General features: G+C 44.8%; 1 protein-coding gene across 1 annotated transcript in view; it reads right to left on the bottom strand.

The window, feature by feature from the left end:
* Positions 1 to 20763, bottom strand: part of LAMC1 (laminin subunit gamma 1) — a 214148-nt gene extending 193385 nt beyond the window's left edge. The window contains exon 1 of the mRNA XM_068239676.1: positions 20133 to 20763. Within this exon, the coding sequence (XP_068095777.1) occupies positions 20133 to 20511 (379 nt within the window). The 5' untranslated portion in view covers positions 20512 to 20763. The remainder of the gene's footprint in view (positions 1 to 20132) is intronic.
* Positions 20764 to 23501: the final 2738 nt, after the last annotated feature.

The following is a 23501-nucleotide window of genomic DNA, read 5'->3' on the forward strand; positions in this document are numbered from 1 at the left end:
CTCACGCAGCCTCCTGCTGACATTCCTGCTCACTACACAGAGTGAAAAAAAAAAAAAAAAAAAAAAAACACTACAGCAATTCATCTTGCCAACAGTAAAGATGTCTGCATCACTGATAAATTTAATGGTGAAATAAAATATTGTATTGGCCAAAATAAAGAATTTAAAAACTAACATTTAAAAATGACTACTGAAGGGAAAAAAAAAATCAAGTATAATTCAAGAGGCACCATAATGACATAGTAGAATGTAGTAAATTATTAGGGATACACACTTTACTTAAGTGAATTATCCTGGTTTCAGCAGCAGAAACACTTCCTATAGCTATAGATTTGTATGTAGCACCCCCCCCCCCCCCCAGTGATGCTTACAGGATACCCGAGGTGACATGATGAGATAGACATGGGTATGTACACTGCCTAGCACACAAATAACTAGGCTGTGTTACTTTTTTTCCTTTCTATGCCTGAAAGTATCAGGTATGTAAGTGGCTGACTCAGTCCTGACTCAGACAGTAAGTGACTACAGTGTGACCCTCACTGATAAGAAATTCCAACTATAAAACACTTTCCTAGCAGAAAATGGCTTCTGAGAGCAAGAAAAGAGGTAAAAAGGGGAATTTCTTATTAGTGAGGGTCACACTGTAGTCACTTCCTGTCTGAGTCAGGACTGAGTCAGCCACTTACATGCCTGATATTTAACTCTTTCAGACATAGAAAGAAAAAAAGGAACACCGCACACTTATTTGTGTGCTAGTCACTGTACATACCCATCTCCATCTCATCATGTCATATGTCAGTTCAGGTATCCTTTAAGCTAGGCTGTATAGATTTGTGAATGTCTCCTCCCAGAGCATTCTGGGAGACCAGGTAATATTCCTATTGTGTTCAGAACACAGAACAAATATTCCACAATGATGCACCTGCTAGCAGTAAAGATGTCGCCACCTGTGATACAATTAAGAATGTATATCAGGGAAAGGAAAGGGTGAGAAAAGATTTTACAATAGCCAAATTAATATTGGTAAAGTTCGAGCACTGCTGGGCAAAGCACTTCTAACGCAGCAAACATGAGAAGCCAAGAGGTGGAGTCCGTTCCAGAAGATTTATGACAGTCAAGCATGCCCAGTTGTGGAGCTGAACATGGAATATAAACAGTGCATAAAAATTCCACTTTAAAGTTGACTTTTTCCATTTTACCCACAGTCTGCTTTGATTATTTACGCAGATGCTTTGGTTAGTTGCACTGTGCTTTTCATCACTTGTGACATATTCATTAAGGGTACTCCCATGCTTAATTGGAGATACCATGTTTTTCATAGTACAATATTAGAGCGGATGACGAGATTATACTAGGATACCTTCTGAGCACTTCCAAAGGTATCAGGACAGGTTAGGATCAGTGCAGGATTATCAGCAAGGGGTCAGTAGAAGAATCATATTCAGTCATGCTAAATAATTGGGTGAAAGGATAAAATGAGGAAGTGTTTAAAATGTATAAGGTTAGGCATGAGTGAAACCACATGGTTGGTTTGCGGCACTTTCGGAGTGCTTGCTGCCGATCAGCAAATCGCTAATGTAATGAAACTATGGAGGGTGATTTAACAGCAGCGTAGGTAGAAGGTTCAAGAGCACCCAAATGGCAAAGAGTGAAAGGTGGAGTGCCTAGACTAAGTCCATGTATCCTAATGATCCAGACATAATGCAATATTGCATCTTGACAAAGGGGTAAGGCCTTGAAATAGTGACCTATCACTTCTCCTATGCCTGTATCTAACTTGTTGTAAGATACATTAAAAAGAGCTCATTACATACTGGTGTTGCTGACTCGTGAGGTATGCTTACATACCCACAACAGCTTTGTGATTTGTATTCAACTGAACTGCACGCAACATCTTTGGAGAGATTTCGCTTTGGAGGAATGTGCAAAACGCACGCTTTCAAAGGTGCTTGTAAAATCGCAATTGCTAAGTGATTGCGTTTTGTGAGTGAGAACCATGCCTTAGGGCTTATTCACACATATAACCAAATAGAGCTTTTGCTAAATGGTTTGTTTTTCCAAAACCACCAGGCACGTAGGACCCTTCTTGTATACTTTGCTTCACTTTATGTGACGCAACATGTGGATAGCTGCGTTGCTTTCTCGTTCCTTTTCCTGCTTTTACAGGGAACACAATGGCCATTGTGAAGCTAGATACTGTTAGCAAATGCACAAATACAGTCTAGTTATATTATTTGTTCAGTGAATCAACATAGCCTCCTATAACCAGTACCTCAAAACATTGTTTACTTTGGCAATAGAAAATGTCCTATTCCATAATTTGTTTACAGGGAGCCATCACCAAAAGCAGGGTGCCTACAGGGCACACAAATTCTCACCCTCCCTGGCCAACCTGTACATGGGGTGTTGGGAGGAAATTCACATTGTCACAGATGAGAATCCCTCTCATGTTAACATTGCCTCATACAATAGACATTGATGAACTGCTGTTGGTCCGAAATAGTACCAGATAACTAGTTATCACATTTCATACCAGAGCAAATACTCTAAATTAATTATTTATCTTGGTCTTTGATTCTGTTTCGGTCAACTCAGCTGCCCCCTAGACACACTATGAGAACTATGCATATACTGTATGTTTAGATCCAGCCTTTTTGGAACAGGACTTTGGGGCATTGGAGTCCTGACTGATTGAGCCAAAACCTGAGTAAACTCTAGGAATTGAGCTGATCTGCTTAGGGATAATCATAGGCTTAGAAATGTTTCTTCAGTGCCCCTAACATGTCATGACCTATGGCTGTAGGTTTGGCTGGATTGTGTATATTCTCAAGAAGAATATTGTGGTCCTCTAAGGTGATGCAGAATTAGCAATGGTTCTCTGGGGTCCTTCTAAACTTTTCTTTAGTTGGGACATCAAACCAAACTCCAATACCAAAGGTGTGGTTTATGTTATATCATGCACCATATGCTCTATAATCTAATGGATGCAACTGCGATCCCCAGCCATGCAACCTGAAGAAAGGAACCCCTCAAACATCAGCAGCCAATTCCCAGTTGCAAACAATTTGCATGCTAAATTATTAGCAACTCATGGACCATCTGTACTCAATGCAAGGGACCTTTAGGATTTAATCCTTGGTGACATTTATTTTGGTTTTTACTTTTGTGTTAAATGTGTTGCCATTAGCCTTTTCATCTCCAAGTGTTGGTTTAATCTCCATTAACAATAGTTGCTCTACTTTGCAGGGATCTATAAAAAGCTCTAGTGTATTGCTGCTTCTTTGCGACTTGTCTTTTATTCCTTGCAAGTACAGTATGTATTATGATTCCACTTTGTAGGGGTGGGGCTGGAGGCCATCTGCAGGCAGGGATGGGGATTTGAAATCTCAATGCATTTTATGCAGTAATGATTAAAAAGTTTGCATGATCGAAAACTGCTTTTCCTGGAGGTCTTCTCCAGTACTATGGATTCTCTGCACAGTGCACTGCACTGATTTTCTGGATCGCTGGGTCACATGACTTCCCAAAGAGAATTTCTCTGGAACAATTGCCTCAAAGATGAAAACTGCATAAGAAATGGATTAATCCCATGATATAAAAGATACGAACTCCAGTAGAGAGGCTTCCCTTGTCATCCTCAAACCCCACCACTGTTGGTTGGGACCTTCATCCTCTTCACTGCCATGCTCCCACCCATAAGTGCAGCCATACTGCTCTGTGCACAAGCTGCTTTGAGCTACTGCGCAGGCTCGGAATGCACTCGTGCATGCACAGTACGGCCATGCTCATATATGGACAAGCTCTTGTCAGATATGTTCAGGCCCAGTGTGGGAACAGTGGGGTCAAGGATGATCTGGGAGGTCTCTGGATTATCTAAAGGCTTCCCTTTACTGTGGTATCTTTTTTTGTCATCACAGGTTCACTTTAACTGCTTCCTCAGGTCAGGAGAGGAACCCTTTTACTCCATTTCTTATGGCTTTTTACATGTGATAAAACTGGGCCTTACCTGCAAGCAGCGTCTGTTTCCACTGTGAACTTCAAACCAACCCAGCTAAGCAACCAGCCGCCCAAACTCATAAAACTCAAAAAGAAGTGTTTAGTGGAACATAAAAATCTACTTTCCTGAGGAGGGATCCAAGCAAGTTACCGTCAAAAGCAGCTAAATTCGAGACATGTTAAATCTCTGCATGGGAGCCAAACAACTTGAAGGAAATCTGTTTTTAATCCCATGGATCTGTTATTAACTCCATATTCTTTTTGTTGTTTAGCTCCTAGAGAATTACATTTCCACCATATGAGGAGCAAGTAAACTCCCGCCAATTATTCCCACAGACAGTGACTCAGGGCCAGATCTGGAGTGAATGCACGTTAGAGGGACTCGAAGGGGAATGATAGACCCATTCAAGTTCAACATAAAGCTAAATGCCTTACAAATCACTTAATTAGTTTTGTGTATTTATATAGCGCTGAACAAATACACCATGTAATATACAATAATAAAGTACAAAATGGCATGTTTTTTTCCTACATGAACAATTGCATTTTAGCTGAAAACCAATGTTAGTCAATGGGATATTTCACAGAATGCGATTTTCGCATTCAGAAAAAAAAATAAATTAAAAAAAAAAAAAAACCAACATTTCAAAATATCACACATACATCATGTGCATAGATCGTGCATTTTTCCTTTGAAAATCATCATCACCTCTTCGGGTCAATAAAACGTGTCTTGAGGTAAATAGAATATGAGAATAACTAGCCTTTTTCTATTAACCTCTGGGTTTGTGAGTAGACAATTTAACTGATTTCATTCACCCATTTGCCAGACTACTTATACCATAATGGGTTTCGGGTTCGTGTTCATGTAAATAAGGTTCTGGGAGATTTGGGAGCAGGGTAAAGCCTAAAAATGGCTTACCCTGCTCCTACAAAAGTCCCGGAGGCGTTAATTACCATCCCTCCAGGCAGTTACTGACTTGGGGGTAAGATGACATTCATCTGCAAGCTATTGCTGACGGACGAATTACATCGTTTATAGTAATTTGCTCTCAGCCTTTTGACAGCGCCCAATGTGTAATTCCCATTACAGGCCACGTTTGCCTGACGCGCCGAGTTCTTGGTTCCTTCAGTCTCTGGGTAGCCAGCAATTTGTTCTTCAGATTCTAATTTGTGATCAAGAAAAATATTGGATTGGTTGAAAAAACTATACAGCCTACTGATTTCTAGCTCAAAATCGATCTCTTTGACGATTATAAGCAAGACAGACTGGAAAATATGGTTTTAAATACTGGCTATATTTATGAATTTGGATAAAATGCATGTGTCTATACTAGATTTCTTCAAAATCTGAGTATGTACCAAGCTTTAAATGCTGGGCACACACCATAAGTTTTTCCTCTCGATAGACTGATTCAATAGATATTTCCGACATGGGAGATATTCCTTCCGATCGATTCAGCGCTTGATTTCTCATAGAAGTGAATGGAAAAAAAAAATAGGAAAAAACGAGCGGAAGAGAATCGAGCGCAGATTCGAGAGGAAAAAAAAAACAATCAGGTGAAAAATCGAGCGGAAAAACGTATCATATGTACCCAGTATCACATCAGAAGCACAGCCACACATGAAGCATGAATGGCAGTCTCCATAATCGCTTTGTTCAGATATCTTATAATTTATCCCATCCCCCCCCCCCCCCCCGACTAAACAACATGGTAAACTCAGCCTAAACACAACTGCTGCTTTACAACAATGAGGCAACAAAAATGCTTCCGTTTTTCCTAGTCAAAATGAATATCCACTTTTGTTTTTTTGTCTCTTAGAAATGCCAACGAGACTGAAATAACGTCAATTTAATTTAATCAAAGAAAGGAAAAAAAAAAAAAAAAAGTCTAGCTCCTCAAAATAGCGTGCACATAATTAGATCAGCCCCGGCGGCTATTAATATCTTACAGAGGAGTGCAAAGAATGAAGTACAGTGTGTGTGGTACGGTAATAGCAACACACCTCAGCCAGCCTGGCATACTTCTGTCTCACCAGTTCATTCACCTTTAACGGCAGGCGGGGTTAGTATGGGACAGGAGAACGAACAGATGGTGTTTTCACTCACAAAGCCAGGAGGTACTATTTTCTGTGCCGCACACTCAACTGCCTCTTCATTGAGGGGAAAATGATAGCGTTCTTCATGGGCTGCTTATGCAAACATACAATTACGTTTTCATGCAACAATCTGAAGTGCAGTGGTCCTAAAGAGATGCCTTGTCGGGGTGTAATCAGAGCTGGATTCATACAAGGCATTGAACGATTGGGTCTCCAGCATGCTCTAAAACAGGGGTCAGGAACCTTTTTGTCTGAGAGAGCCATAAATGCCACATATTTTAAAAGCAAAAGTTTGCTTTCCTAAAACAGAAAGAATTTGCGATAATTCAGGTTGGAGTGAGCTCGAGATGTCTCCCAGGCACCACTGCTGAGTATATGCAAATTAACCATTGTACCCTTAGAAGCTAAACACACCTCCAGAACCGCTGGAATGCAATGATGTGTCAGCTTGTTAATATGTACAGAGCCATAATAATCCAACATGCATACAGACTGTTTCGGATTGTTTGATCCTCATCAGTGCATGGCATGGATTAATTTGGCTCTATGGAGTAGGGCTTGTAAATCCGAGAGGCACAGACTAACCAGCAAGCTCATGGTGACCCAGAACTCATTGGGTTGTGTAAGGGACTACAATGGTCCTAAAAGCCCCCTTACTAAGATGTTAGATATTTTAAAAGGTAATTCCGTTAGAGCCATACAATATGTTCAAACTGGGACAGTAGGGCTCATGTTCCTGTTGCCATGGTGATGTGTACACAGTTGATCTGCCAGGCAGCGGAAGTGTCAGACACGTCTTCAGCTTGTCTTGGGTTTCAGCAACATCAGCAATTTTCCCGACAGTGAGACAAGAGAAATACCGACTAACAGCTTGTACAATTAGCTAGCTGACTTGGGGGTTGATTCACTTTGTAGGATGAGATCCCCACACTGATTGGAACAATAGGCTGCCTGTCACTTGACAGGCAGCCCATTGTGCCAAAGCGCAGGTATCTCATCCTACAAAGGCACTGGACCTGACAGGGTCCAGAGTGGGACAATTTGAGCAGCCATTCGTTTTGGGGGAGTGAGTAAGTTAGTGGTGCATCCTACAGCAGTAGCGTGCCTACTTTTTATTTGCGCTAAATTTTATTTTGCCTAAATTTTACTTGCGCTGCCACACTAAGCTGCACTGCTTGAGCAGTGTAGCTTAATGAATAAACCCCTACTGATTTTTATGTGAGCCAGATGTAGCCATCAGAAGAGCCACATGTGGCTCCCGAGCCACAGGTTCCCTACCCCTGCTCTAAAATATGAAGTACAACTGGACGTATAAAGTTTTCTTTGTAGAAATCTTTAAAAAGGCCCCATAGACAGTAATGACAACTGAAGTGAGGGATATGGAGGTTTCGTGGCTATACTGCTGATCCTCTGCCTCTAAAGGCCCACACCCGCTACACGATTTTTCCAATGACCGACGATTCCCTGAGCAAGGAGCAACCGTATCCACAATCTCACGGCCTGGGTACAGGCGTGACTCCACAAATGAGGTTTGGCAACACGCACTGATAAGGACCATCACAGGGGATCAGACTTTTAAGATCCGACAACTTCGTGCAAAGTACCGCGATCACTTGACATCCTGTCCGTGCCCGTTGTGAGTACCACCCACTGGGGAGGTGGATCGGGGAACATTTCTGTCGATCGGACACAGTGAGGGAATCAGTGGTGGAAGGATAGCCTATAGAGTTGTACTGTATCGAACAGTGCAAGGCTGCAGTTTAACAGTTTAATAGATTTTATAGTGACATCTATGGAAATGTGTGCACTGCAGTGTATGGGACTGTTTGATCCCTCTCTGATCAGATTTATCCATCTGCCACATTGGGTGGCAATTTAAACATGTATGGACACCTTAAGTCTATGTACAGACAATAGATTTTCCTCACCCAAGATGGTCAACAAACATTATTTCAGGTGAATGTCTGGCATCAGCAGCACAGGTGTTCCATGAAATCACTGATGGCAATAGTGATCCACTCTGCGGATCACCGAATGACCATCTGCCATAGTGTCTTCCTTGCAAACCCAGAAACAGGGCACCTCCCATTTGTTCTTCCACCTTCCCTATCCACAGTACACAGACAGACAGCCAAACAGCGTGTCTGTACAGCCATTGCTCCTCAAATATCTCCTGAGACAATTCTAAGACAATTACTACAGTGTGTGTATGCAGCTTAATCGTGTACTAAAATCACATTGCTTACTAATCACAGAGCCAAACCGCAGGCACTCTTGCTTCCCATGCACTTACATTACTTCCCTAGCAAAACAACTGCTGTTCTATGCTTCTGTTCAGGCACAAACTAAACACAGCAGGTACAGATGCTAATCATTTTGAGCTGATGCAAATATTATGCAAATTCATGTTGCTTGTCAATCTGAACCATCTGTTACTGTATCTGTAAAATGTTCTGGAGCAGTGAAAGCATTCAAAAGAATGCATTCATTCATGTATTCATGTGACTTTCTGCCTCATGACCTGCTTCTGTGTCCAAAAAACGCCGCTATCTGCCCCCACACCACCACCGCGATATAGCCCAGAGATTAGCAACCGTATCTGTCGCCATCTCTGAGGTAAACATGGGAGAGGGATTCCCTGTTCAAAATGTCCGCCAGGGGTGTTCCTGCAGGATTTTAAGAGCTGCCATTAGGCAGCTCTCTCCCTGGCCGCGCCCCCTGCTGCTCGCCCGCCGGCCTTACGCTGTGAATGAGAGAATTAATCTCATTCCAGCGTTGTGACCCAGAATTCACAAAAGTGAAAGTGGACTGTTGCGGTCCAAAGAAGCAGCGTTTTTGGAAGTTACCCGATTCACTCAGCTCCCCCCGGGTCAGGTAACCTAGTTTTATTTCATAAGCCCACCTTGAGTTCTCTTTAAAAGCTACATGCTAGCCAGAGCTACTGAAATCTCACAGGCCATCGCTGGTAATGACAGACGGACATGAGAGACAATGTAATGGGAATCTATTAGGACTAAAGTCGGTCATACATTATTCAATTACACTCACCTGAATTATTATTAGGAACACCTGTTCAATGCAGTTATCTAATCAACCAATCACATGGCAATTGCTTCAGTGCATTTAAGGTTGTGGTCCTGGTCAAGACAATCTCCTGAACTCCAAACTGAATGTCAGAACGGGAAAGAAAGGCGATTTAAGCAATTTTGAGCGTGGCATGGCTGTTTGTGTCAGATGGGCCGGTCTGAGTATTTCACAATCTGCTCAGTTACTGGGATTTTCACGCACAACCATTTCTAGTGTTTACAAAGAAAGGTGTGAAAAGGGAAAACATCCAGTATGCGGCAGTCCTGTGGGCGAAAATGCCTTGTTGATGCTAGAGGTCAGAAGAGAATGGGCCGACTGATTCAAGCTGATAGAAAGAGCAACGTTGACTGAAATAACCACTCGTTACAACAGAGGTATGCAGCAAAGCTTTTGTGAAGCCACAACAGGCTCAACCTTGAGGCGGATGGGCTACAACAGCAGAACACCTCACCAGGTACCACTCATCTCCACTACAAATATAATAAAAGAAGCTACAATTTGCACAACCTCACCAAAATTGGACAGTTGAAGACTGGAAAAATGTTGCCCGGTCTGATGAGTCTCGATGAGTCAGAATTTGGCGTAAACAGAATGAGAACATGGATCCATCATGCCTTGTTACCACTGTGCAAGCTGGTGGTGGTGTAATGCTTTGGGGGATGTTTTCGTGGCACACTTTTGGGCCCTTAGTGCCAATTGGGCATCGTTTAAATGCCACGGGCTACCTGAGCATTGTTCCTCTGATGGCTACTTCCAGCAGGATAATGCACCATGTCATAAAGCTCGAATCATTTCAAATTGGTTTCTTGAACATGACAATGAGTTCACTGTACTAATAAATGGCCCCCCACAGTCACCAGATCGCAACCCAATACAGCATCTTTGGGATGTGATGAAACCAGAGCTTCGTGCCCTGGATGTACATCCCACAAATCTCCATCAACTGCAAGATGCTATCCTATCAATATGGGCCAACGTTTCTAAAGAATGCTTTCAGCACCTTGTTGAATCAATGCCACGTAGAATTAAGGCAGTTCTGAAGGCGAAAGGGGGTCAAATACTGTATTGGTATGGTGTTCCTAATAATCCTTTAGGCGAGTGTATGCCTCAATCTTATTTTTGATCAGTATTACAATCGATACTATAATCAATTATTTTATAAAACGACTAAAATCCAGCATTGCGGGTCTGTCTTTTGATCAATTTCAACCCCTTAATATTGATTGTAATTGTTGATCAAAAAGAAAATTGAGTTATAGTCGAATAGAGTATGGCCAGCCTTACAGTACTGAGGTCTAGTGATGTCAGTACGAGTATATAGCTACTCTTAATAGAAATTTAAATTAGATAGCTCTGCCCGCAGCATGGGGGGGGGGGGGGGGGGTTTACCTTGCCTATGCTGTCATCTATTGCCGATGCGCTACAAGCAATTCCACTACTTTCTCTGTCAAACCCGGAAGTGGTGTTATGTGGACCGCATATGGAATACATCAGATATAAGCAAGCGGCGTAGGTAAGTTAACCCCCTCTCTGCCACAGGCAGCGCTATCTGATTTACATTTCGATTACGAGTAGCTATGTACTCGTAGTTAATATCACTACTGAGGTCCTAGATTTAAATTTCAATGAAAAACAATTTGCAGGTGGGGAAACCTGCACTCCTCCCCTCTGAATTCTTGCTGCTGTCCAAACTATGCTGGGAGGTCATTAGGTTATCTGGCATTCATAACATACACTATAAAAGGTGGGACTGTTCCCTTCAATGGCAATCCTTACATGAATGGTACAGTGTTCTCTACAGAACGCTGTGTAGTAGGCTGACACTATGCAAGTACATAAATATATACAGTGGGATGTGAAAGTTTGGGCAACGTTCTTAACCACTTGAGGACCTAGGGCTTTCTACCCCTTAAGGACCGGCCACTTTTTTTCCATTCAGACCACTGCAGCTTTCACGGTTTATTGCTCGCTCATACAACCTACCACCTAAATGAATTTTGGCTCCTTTTCTTGTCACTAATAAAGCTTTCTTTTGGTGCTATTTGATTGCTCCTGCGATTTTTACTTTTTATTATATTCAGCAAAAAAGACATGAATTTTGGCAAAAAAATGATTTTTTTAACTTTCTGTGCTGACATTTTTCAAATAAAGTAAAATTTCTGTATACATGCAGCGCGAAAAATGTGGACAAACATGTTTTTGATAAAAAAAAAACCCATTCAGTGTATATTTATTGGTTTGGGTAAAAGTTATAGCGTTTACAAACTATGGTGCAAAAAGTGAATTTTCCCATTTTCAAGCATCTCTGACTTTTCTGACCCCCTGTCATGTTTCATGAGGGGCTAGAATTCCAGGATAGTATAAATACCCCCCAAATGACCCCATTTTGGAAAGAAGACATCCCAAAGTATTTACTGAGAGGCATAGTGAGTTCATAGAGGATATTATTTTTTGTCACAAGTAAGCGGAAAATGACACTTTGTGAGAAAAAAAAAAAAAAAAAAGTTTCCATTTCTTCTAACTTGCGACAAAAAAAAAATGAAATCTGCCACGGACTCACCATGCCCCTCTCTGAATACCTTGAAGGGTCTACTTTCCAAAATGGGGTCATTTGTGGGGTGTGTTTACTGTCCTGACATTTTGGGGGGTGCTAAATTGTAAGCACCCCTGTAAAGCCTAAAGGTGCTCATTGGACTTTGGACCCCTTAGCGCAGTTAGGCTGCAAAAAAGTGCCACACATGTGGTATTGCCGTACTCAGGAGAAGTAGTATAATGTGTTTTGGGGTGTATTTTTACACATACCCATGCTGGGTGGGAGAAATATCTCTGTAAATGACAATTTGTTAATTTTTTTTTTTACACACAATTGTCCATTTACAGAGATCTTTCTCCCACTCAGCATGGGTATGTGTAAAAATACACCACAAAACACATTATACTACTTCTCCTGAGTACGGCGATACCACATGTGTGGCACTTTTTTGCACCCTAACTGCGCTAAAAGGCCCAAAGTCCAATGAGTACCTTTAGGATTTCACAGGTCATTTTGAGAAATTTCGTTTCAAGACTACTCCTCACGGTTTAGGGCCCCTAAAATGCCAGGGCAGTATAGGAACCCCACAAATGACCCCATTTTAGAAAGAAGACACCCCAAGGTATTCCGTTAGGAGTATGGTGAGTTCATAGAAGATTTTATTTTTTGTCAAAAGTTAGCGGAAAATGACACTTTGTGAAAAAACACAATTAAAATCAATTTCCGTCAACTTGTGACAAAAAATAAAATCTTCTATGAACTCGCCATACTACTAACGGAATACCTTGGGGTGTCTTCTTTCTAAAATGGGGTCATTTGTGGGGTTCCTATACTGCCCTGGCATTTTAGGGGCCCTAAACCGTGAGGAGTAGTCTTGAAACGAAATTTCTCAAAATGACCTGTGAAATCCTAAAGGTACTCATTGGACTTTGGGCCCTTTAGCGCAGTTAGGGTGCAAAAAAGTGCCACACATGTGGTATCGCCGTACTCAGGAGAAGTAGTACAATGTGTTTTGGGGTGTATTTTTACACATACCCATGCTGGGTGGGAGAAATACCTCTGTAAATGGACAATTGTGTGTAAAAAAATCAAAAGATTGTCATTTACAGAGGTATTTCTCCCACCCAGCATGGGTATGTGTAAAAATACACCCCAAAACACATTATACTACTTCTCCCGAGTACGGGGATACCACATGTGTGGCACTTTTTTGCACCCTAACTGCACTAAGGGGCCCAAAGTCCAATGAGTACCTTTAGGATTTCACAGGTCATTTTTGTTTCAAGACTACTCCTCGCGGTTTAGGGCCCCTAAAATCCCAGGGCAGTATAGGAACCCCACTAATGACCCCATTTTAGAAAGAAGACACCCCAAGGTATTCCGTTAGGAGTATGGTGAGTTCATAGAAGTTTTTATTTTTTTGTCACAAGTTAGCGGAAATTGATTTTAATAGTTTTTTTTCACAAAGTGTCATTTTCCGCTAACTTGTGACAAAAAATAAAATCTTCTATGAACTCACCATACTCTGTACGGAATACCTTTGGGTGTCTTCTTTCTAGAATGGGGTCATTTGTGGGGTTCCTATACTGCCCTGGCATTTTAGGGGCCCTAAACCGTGAGGAGTAGTCTTGAAACCAAATGTCGCAAAATGACCTGTGAAATCCTAAAGGTACTCATTGGACTTTGGGCCCCTTAGCGTACTTAGGGTGTAAAAAAGTGCCACACATGTGGTACCGCCGTACTCAGGAGAAGTAGTATAATGCGTTTTGGGGTGTATTTTTACACATACCCATGCTAAGTGGGAGAAATATCTCTGTAAATGACAATTGTTTGATTTTTTTTACACACAATTGTCCATTTACATAGAAATTTCTCCCACCCAGCATGGGTATGTGTAAAAATACACCCCAAAACATATTATACTACTTTTTCTGAGTACGGCGGTACCACATGTGTGACACTTTTTTGCAGCCTAGGTGCGCTAAGGGGCCCAACGTCCTATTCACAGATCATTTTGAAGCATTTGTTTTCTAGACTACTCCTCGCGGTTTAGGGCCCCTAAAATGCCAGGGCAGTATAGGAACCCCACAAGTGACCCCATTTTAGAAAGAAGACACCCCAAGGTATTCCGTTAGGTGTATGGCGAGTTCATAGAAGATTTTATTTTTTGTCACAAGTTAGTGAAAAATGACACTTTGTGAAAAAAAACCAATAAAAATTAATTTCCGCTAACTTTTGACAAAAAATAAAATCTTCTATGAACTCGTCATACACCTAACAGAATACCTTGGGGTGTCTTTTTTTCTAAAATGGGGTCACTTGTGGGGTTCCTATACCGCCCTGGCATTTTACAGGCCCAAAACCGTGAGTAGTCTGGAAACCAAATGTCTCAAAATGACTGTTCAGGGGTATAAGCATCTGCAAATTTTGATGACAGGTGGTCTATGAGGGGGCGAATTTTGTGGAACCGGTCATAAGCAGGGTGGCCTTTTAGATGACAGGTTGTATTGGGCCTGATCTGATGGATAGGAGTGCTAGGGGGGTGACAGGAGGTGATTGATGGGTGTCTCAGGGGGTGGTTAGAGGGGAAAATAGATGCAATCAATGCACTGGGGAGGTGATCGGAAGGGGGTCTGAGGGGGATCTGAGGGTTTGGCCGAGTGATCAGGAGCCCACACGGGGCAAATTGGGGCCTGATCTGATGGGTAGGGGTGCTAGGGGGTGACAGGTGGTGATTGATGGGTGTCTCAAGGTGTGATTAGAGGGGGGAATAGATGCAAGCAATGCACTGGCGAGGTGATCAGGGCTGGGGTCTGAGGGCATTCTGAGGGTGTGGACGGGTGATTGAGTGCCCTAGGGGCAGATAGGGGTCTAATCTGATAGGTAGCAGTGACAGGGGGTGATTGATGGGTAATTAGTGGGTGTTTAGGGTAGAGAATAGATGGTTCTGCGGGCGAACTATTGGTGTGGGTGGGTGATCAGTTTGCCCGCAAGGGGCAGGTTAGGGGCTGATTGATGGGTGGCAGTGACAGCGGGTGATTGATGGGTGGCAGTGACAGGGGGTGATTGATGGGTGGCAGTGACAGGGGGTGATTGATGGGTGATAGGTGATTGGCAGGTGATTAACAGGTGATCAGTGGGTTATTACAGGGAAGGACAGATGTGAATATTGCACTGGTGAATTGATAATGGGGGGTCTGAGGGCAATCTGAGCGTGTAGGCGGGTGATTGGGTTCCCGCAAGGGGCAGATTAGGGTCTGATCTGATGGGTAACAGTGACAGGTGGCGATAGGGGGTGATTGCTGGGTGTTTAGAGGAGAGAATAGATGTAAACGCTGCGCTTGGGTGGTGATCTGATGTCGGATCTGCGGGCGATCTATTGGTGTGGGTGGGTGATCAGATTGCCCGCAAGGGGCAGGTTAGGGGCTGATTGTTGGGTGGCAGTGACAGGGGGTGATTGATGGGTGATAGGTGATTGGCAGGTGATTGACAGGTGATCAGTGGGTTATTACAGGGAAGGACAGATGTAATTAATGCACTGGCGAATTGATAAGGGGGGGGGTCTGAGGGCAATCTGAGCGTGTGGGCGGGTGATTGGGTGCCCGCAAGGGGCAGATTAGGGTCTGATCTGATAGGTAACAGTGACAGGTGGTGATAGGGGGTGATTGATGGGTGATTGATGGGTAATTAGTGGGTGTTTAGAGAAGATAACAGATGTAAACGATACATTTGGGAGGTAATCTGACGGCGGGTTTGCGGGCGATCTAATGGTGTGGGTGGGTGATCAGATTGCCCGCAAGGGGCAGGTTAGGGGCTGATTGATGGGTGGCAGTGACAGGGGGTGACAGGGGGTGATTGATGGGTGATAGGTGATTGGCAGGTGATTGACAGGTGATCAGTGGGTTATTACAGGGAAGAACAGATGTAATTAATGCACTGGTGAATTGATAAGGGGGGGTCAGAGGGCAATCTGAGCGTGTGGGCGGGTGATTGGGTGCCCGCAAGGGGCAGATTAGGGTCTGATCTGATAGGTAAAAGTGACAGGTGGTGATAGGGGGTGATTGATGGGTAATTAGTGGGTGTTTAGAGGAGAGAATAGATGTAAACAATGGATTTGGGAGGTGATCTGATGTCGGATCTGTGGGCGATCTATTGGTGTGGGGGGGTGATCAGATTGCCCGCAAGGGGCAGGTTAGGGGCTGATTGATGGGTGGCAGTGACAGGGGGTGATTGACGGGTGATTGACAGGTGATCAGGGGGATAGATGCATACAGTAAACAGGGGGGGGTGGTCTGGGGGGGGGTGGTCTGGGGAGAATCTGAGGGGTGGGGGGTGATCAGGAGGGGGCAGGGAGCAGGGGGGGGGGAATAAAAAAAAAAATAGCGTTGACAGATAGTGACAGGGAGTGATTGATGGGTGATTAGGGGGGTGATTGGGTGCAAACAGGGGTCTGGGGGGTGGGCAGGGGGGGGGTCTGATGGGTGCTGTGGGCGATCTGGGGCAGGGGGGGGAGAAATCAGTGTGCTTGGGTGCAGACTAGGGTGGCTGCAGCCTGCCCTGGTGGTCCCTCGGACACTGGGACCACCAGGGCAGGAGGCAGCCTGTATAATACACTTTGTAAACATTACAAAGTGTATTATACACTTTGTATGCGGCGATCGCGGGGTTAACATCCCGCCGGCGCTTCCGTATAGCCGGCGGGATGTTGCGGCGGGCGAGCGGTGACAGGCGCCGGCGGAGGATCGCGTCACGGATGACGCGATCGCTCCGCCCATGCCCTTAGAAGGACCGCCGCCTCTGTGGGTGAGCCGGTCCTTCAGGGCTCCACTTCCCGGCCGCCTCTGTGCGTTAGGCGGTCGGGAAGTGGTTAATCGTCATGATTTTCCTGTATAAATCGTTGATTGTTACGATAAAAACTGTCAGTTAAATATATAGGAGTCACACACAGTGATATTTGAGAAGTGAAATGAAGTTTATTGGATTTACAGAAAGTGTGAAATAATTGTTTAAACAAAATTAGGCACGAGCATAAATTTGTCATTTTATTGATTCCAAAACCTTTAGATGGAATTATTGGAACTCAAATTGGCTTGGTGAGCTCCGTGACCCCTTACCTACATACACAGGTGAATCCAATTCTAAGAAAGAGTATTTAAGGGGGTCAGTTGTAAGTTTCCCTCTTGTAAATTTCTCTGAAGAGTAGCAACATGGGGGTCTCAAAACAACTCTCAAACCAATGCATACAATTAGACAGAACACATGCAAACAGATATAGCACAGAGTAATAACTACTAATAGTACTGGAGTTCCTTAATGAAACAATGCTAAATTAAACTATAAACAGATCCAGTACACAGAAAGTAATAACCATACTGGCCTTCTTTACAGACACTGTGCTCAGTTCAACTATAATGTTCAAAGTTCAGCACAGCAGTTTGATTTTGCTTTACTGTAATGGAATCAGGTAAGAGATAGACTGATTAGCTGCTAGGATTGCTGCTCTACAGAGGGGGACACATGTAAAACTGCTAGAGACTGCCAGGGTGTGGAGACAGGCTGGGGCTGGAAACTGGAGGGATCCTAAATCAGGAAAATTCTGAGATTACAACCAAAGGGGAAAGACTGCAGAAGCAAAACAGAGGCATCTTAAAGATTTCACAATGCTGTTTTGTGCTCTGTCTTCAGACATTCTGTGTCCCATAGCCACAGGCCATGAAAAGGGTTGCTCATAATTTCCCCAAGTGCAATTAACACGCTTATACTGCAAAGGCTTCTCACTGGGAAGTAAAACAGGCAGAATGTGACACCTGAGGCACAATAAACAACGTTCCTTTGACATGGCAAGCTGCAGCATTTTTCAAGATAAAGTCAAACAACTGATTCATAAACTAAACATGGTGCAGCCACAGAGCTGATCACAGCATCGGGTGAGGAAACTGGGGTGCTGTCCCCCAAAAATAGACCCCAGTAGGGTGGCAGCAGATCAGATGAGTAGGAATGGCTTAAGAAACTGACGTTTAAATACAGACACTCAAATACTGTCGCCTGAAGTGATCATTCCAAGTGACAGTTTCAGGAATGATTGCTGAGCAGCCAGTTCCGTTGTATGAAGAGGGGTAAGGACAAACAATAGTTACGATTTACTGTAGTCGTATAGTGGTCTGGCATAGCGGAGTTGCGTTACAATTGTATTTATGATAGATTTTCACCCAACATGATCATAAACATGTTTTAAAGGGAATATCCGAGCTGCAAAAAAGACACCTACTTACCCGGAGCTTCCTCCAGTCCCTAGCAGCCGCTATGTCCTCCGGCAGCTCTGCTCTCAGCCGCTGGTTCCTGGTCCCCGACAGTGCAGAGGCCTCGCCAGGTCGTCCTTTACTGTGCCTGCGCCGCTGTCAATCACTTGCACGCTGTGTGGCGAGGTGGCACCTCTGCACCGTCGGGGACCAGGAGCCAGCAGCTGAGAGCGGAGCTGCGGCAGGAGACATAGCAGCTGCTAGGGGCTGGAGGAAGCCCTGGGTAAGTAGGTGTCATTATTTTTATTTTATTTTTTGCAGCTCAGATATTACTTTTAATAAAGGCATAGTGTAGATGTTTAAAATATACCAGCAAAAAACAAAACAAAAACCTACAGCTTGTTTACAGGCAGTTTCCCAGGGGCACTAAACAACTAGAAAGTGTAAGGTGGCCACTAATGCAATACAATTTGCCTAACCATCGATTACGAACTATTCTTCTCATGAACGACAGTAAATGAGTGTGTAACATCTGACCACTAATGGACAAAAAAAATCTCCTCACCCATCTGATCAGATTGACGGGACTGAACCAAAATTCTGATCTATTTCATTAATCAGGTTGGTTAGGAGATTTTTGTCCATTAGTGGTCCCAAACATTCGAATCGTTCGGCAAATTGTATCATTAGTGGCCATCTTTAGGTCACATTTTTATGCATTATGGCACGTTCTGGACACATGCATGATGTCATCAAACATCAGTATGTGCTGGCATACTCCTACGAATAGGGACAGATCCGCAGCAGATTTTAAGGATTCCAAAATGCTGAATTAAATGTTTGAAAAATGAAAACTTCCATGTATACTGGCCTTACTGACACCAATAGGAGCGAGTATAGTTGAGGCGACCCATTGGGAAACCTCATAGGGAACAGTTCTCCAATCACAGCACCCTCTACAACCTGAAGTGTTGTAATTGGCCGAATAGCGTGGGCGTAGTTATTACTAGAACTTATCTGAAATCTGAAAAGTTTCTAGAGGGTGAGGTAATTGGAGAATTGTTGAAACAGCAACCAATCACGCAGGGGCGTAGCAAAAGGGGTTGCAGAGGTAGCGACCGCATCGGGGCCCTTGGGCCAGAGGGGCCCTGAAGGACCCTCCCTCAACTACAGTATTAGCTCTCTATTGGTCCTGTGCTCATAATAATCACTTCTATAGATACTTTGAATAGTAATAATCATTAACAAGCTGTTCCCCATCCCCTTCTTGCACCTCTGGCACTGTGGTTGCCATTGGCAGGTTTTGGTGCGCCGTATCAATTGTTATGTATAGAGTGCTTGGGGGGCCCCATTGTAAAACTTGCATCGGGGCCCACAGCTCCTTAGCTACGCCACTGCAATCACGCTATCATAACTTCGCCATACTAGCAACTCCAAATACCACAATGCAAAAAAAAACTTAACAACACTTAGGCTACTTACGCAGTGCACACCTTGTGTTGCCTACAGTGAAGCATACGGTCAATGAAAAGTATGCTTCACTTCCACTGTCAACACGTGCGTTATGCAGTAGCACACTGTGTTGTGCCTGACGGATTAATCGCACTGTTAATGTGCTGATGAGAACAGTACCATTACATAGCATTAGCAATGCGATTATATTGTCTGACGCAACACACCACAACGTGGCCATGAGAAAGTAGCCTAAAAGGTCCCAATCCACTAACGCCCAAGAATCTACTCATCCCAATACTCCAAAACAGTCTCTTTATTACTTGGTTCACACCATTCAATTTCCTGAAAGAAGGGTGATTATTTCTGACATGTCAGATCAGCTGCAGATCCACACCAGCATAGATTTTGTGCAGTAGTGATCGGAAAATCGATCCCGTTATTGATCTGACGTCAGAAACAATCATTTCAACCCATCGATCTAGCAGGAAAATGAATGATGTGCACCCAGCATTCATTCTACCTCCCAAAGATGGAAAACCAGAGAGAGAGTCACATTTCCGAACAATTTCTGCATGATAAGGAGACAGCCACCCAATATCCAAAGTTGAGCAAATCTTTTAACACTTTTTGGTATCAGCAATCTTGCATTTATTGATAAGGACCAGGGGCCAGCGTGACTTTCCTGCAGCTATAAAGCAGCAGCCCCCTAGCAGGAGACTCACCCAGGTGCAGGGTCAGGTTGATGGAGTGCGGGTACTGGATCCCGGCCAGCATGGTCTGGCTCTGCCACCAGGTGATGTCCGCCTGGTTGTTGTAGTCGGTGAGGAAGTCGGCCCCGTGCCCCAGGTGCGGCTGCTGGCTGTCACACAGGTGACACGACTTGGTGACCCCGGTGACTCCGGTCTGCACGCAGTACTCCTCCGGCGGGGAGCCGCACGTATTGGTGGCCACCACAGTCACGTTAAAAGCCGCGTTGACAAACTCGGGCATGCAGCGCTGCGGCCGTCCGCCCTCCGTACACTCATCCATCGCCGCCCGGGCGGCATCCAGCAGCAGCAGTAACAGGGCGAGCAGCACGGGAGGCCGCATCCTCCGCTCCATAGTGCAGATCGGGTGGTGGGGTCACTCCTACAGGTGGCTTGGGGTGTCCGGGGAGACGGCTCTCATAGGGAGGGGGGGAAGTTGTGGTAAAGTTTCTGTGCTGCTCGGAGGGAGCCGGCTGGGATGCCGCTGCACAGAGCTGACTGGGGATCCCGGGATCTGGCTCTGGGTGGGGGGCTACAGTGCGCTGCACTCCTCTATGGGGCAGGAGAGAGGGGCCGGCCGAGGACACGGGGTGGGGAACGCAAAGCAATCTGGGAAGTCAACGGGATCCCAGGAACACACGGACACTTCGGCTCTTTCCGCCAATCTTCGCAGCCTGCCTGGGACGGGCTGGTCGGGATGTCCCGCCGCTAGAGGCTGGGGATGGGAAACTGCGGGCTCTGTATTTCTGCAATTCAACTTATCAAATGAATGAGCAAATACTTATATACTTTACACAAACTTTTCTGGACGACGGCCCACATAAAAAAAAACACTCGATTCGATTAAATTCATTTTGCCATTGCAAAAAAGAGGCGATTCCGCATCTCCGCACGTTTCCGCCGCGTCCCCGCTCGCCTGCGCCAGATTCGATTCCCCGCCGGCACCGCTTATCTTCCGCTCGATTCCCTGCCATTGTCCCCTCGCGGGGAACGAGCAGGGAATCGGCGGTGGCAAGATCCGACCTGTCGGATCTTAGCAATCGAGCCACATCAGCGGCTCGATTGATAAGGAACATCGGAGCCTCATCTACGCGTGTAGATGAGGCTTAAGGGGCCCATACACTTATACTATTTCCCGCCGATATACAGCAGATTCGATCACTGTGATGGAATCTGCTGTGAAATCGTTGTGCAAACGCTGACCGAACGATCGATTTCCATTCAAAATCGATCGTTCCCGTCGATCTGTCCAAACGGAAAATTTCGCTCAATCGCTGGTGGGTCGGGAGTGCATCGATAGCGGCGTTCGAATATCCGATGACCGACGCTAGCGGCAATACATTACCTGTTCCGCCGGCGCATGTCCCCGCTGTTTCCGCTGTTCCTTCTCCGCTGTGCTCCGGCAGACTTCACTTCTTCCCATCCTGACAGGAAGTTTAAACAGTAGAGTGGCCTCTACTGTTTAAACTTCCCCAGACAGGACGTAAAGTGAGGCTGGAACCCAGAGCGGAGAAGAAGACAGCGACATCAGGTAATGTATGCGGGGGGGGGGGGGAGGGGGCAGCGGCAGCTCCACAGATTGTGAATCGGTTTCATAGTGAAATCGATTCAAAATCTGTTTGCAGTGTAGACAGCCAATAGATCCCTCTTTGATCAGATTCGATCTGCTGGTCGATCTGGTGGCAATCGACCAGTGTATGGCAGCCCTTAAAGGGTACCAGAGATGAACGATTCACACAAAATAAACATATCAGTCGATGGCTTGTAAAGAGTAAATACTCTACCTGATAATTTCGCCACTCTGGTGTACCTTTTTGAGTGTTTTTTATCCATTATTGCTCCAGGAAATATCCAATATGGCCGCCGGCTCATATGCCTTCTGCTTCCAGGTTATAAGCTGTTCTGGATATGCTGTCTAGGCTATATGAGACTATAGACAAGCAGGGCTGCTGCAGCTTTTCATCTGTCTGCTTTCAACTTTATTATTCTGGTATGCTGTGTGGCTGTCTGTAGGAAGTGTCTCTCATAGAAATAAAACTGCATACAGTAGATAATGACAGGCTGCACACTGCACACAGATACACTTGTCTGTTTCAGAGCTTCTTTCTCGGCAGCAGCAGCCCCTCCCATGTCAACAGCTCTGAGTAGAATATCTGAGCCAGGAGGTGGCAGGCTTGGGCTTGAAAAGACTCCACAGAAGAGTGACTCCGCTATAATGATTCCAGGTCAAACCTAGACTGAGCCAGTTGGTGGATTCTTATCACAGTTGATAACAGATTAGACTGAGAAGAATAAAACTAAAAGCAGGGTAGGTGTTTACTGTCATGTTCCCACTGATAAATGTAATAAAATACATGAGGGTGCTTCGTCTTTAGTTCTCTTTAATCGGATCGTAAATAGAATCATAATAATCGTAAATAATAATCAAATAATCAAATCGAATTGAATCGTATTGTGTAGATGGGGCTATATTCTCCTAAGTTCTCTCCTAGGTGATATTTCACACCTTATCCATAGCTCCCAACTGTCCCTCTTTTGGAGGGACAGTCCCTGTTTGGGAGTCCCTCTGTCCAGGGCCAAGGCAGAGGCGAGAGAGGCTCCAGCCTCAGGGCGCAGTGTAGAAGGGGGCGCACAACTCACTCAGCTATCATTCCCCTATTGTGTTCAGGGCTGGATTTGTACTCTTCACCTCCCAAGGCCACTGTCACCAGCTGCCCCCCCCTTATAATTGGTAGAGAGATGACCCCTCCCCCCATCCTTCAGTATAGGTAGCCAGATGACCCCCCACCCCCTTTCCTCTAGTGTAAGTAGCCTGATGACCTTCCCCAGTATACTGTAGGTAGCCAGATGACCCATACTCCCTTTTGTTCCAGTATAGGTAGCCAGATAACTCCCTTAATCCTTCCTTTTCCCACCCTCCTTTCAGTATAGGTAGCCAGCTCACCTTTACACTGTCATTATTTCTCCACTTGTCTCCACTGCAGAAGATTCCTCTTCCTTTCAGTCTCCAATGCTGCCCAAGTCCATAGCCACTGGCCACGGTGCAAACATGCAAAGAGAGCAAGGTGGCTGCTGCACAAGTGGCTAGCAGCAGAGTACCCTGGTCAGGTGCCTTCCTGATCTCCCGGCATTGCAGCATTTGCAAGCCTGCTGCTTTGGTGCCCTTGCTCCTGTGGTGCCCTAGGCCATGGCCTAGTTGGCCGTGGCCTAAATCCGGCCCTGATTGTGTTTGAAGCAGAGAGAAATAAGAAAAGGGGATACATGGCAGTGACTGCAAGCCAGATAACTAGAGATGAAGGTGTTGGGGGCCCTGGGGCGCCTCTTAGTCTAACAGCAATCAGTGTG

The sequence above is a fragment of the Hyperolius riggenbachi genome, chromosome 6 (genome assembly GCF_040937935.1).
Source record: "Hyperolius riggenbachi isolate aHypRig1 chromosome 6, aHypRig1.pri, whole genome shotgun sequence".
In the NCBI taxonomy this organism is placed as follows: domain Eukaryota; kingdom Metazoa; phylum Chordata; class Amphibia; order Anura; family Hyperoliidae; genus Hyperolius; species Hyperolius riggenbachi.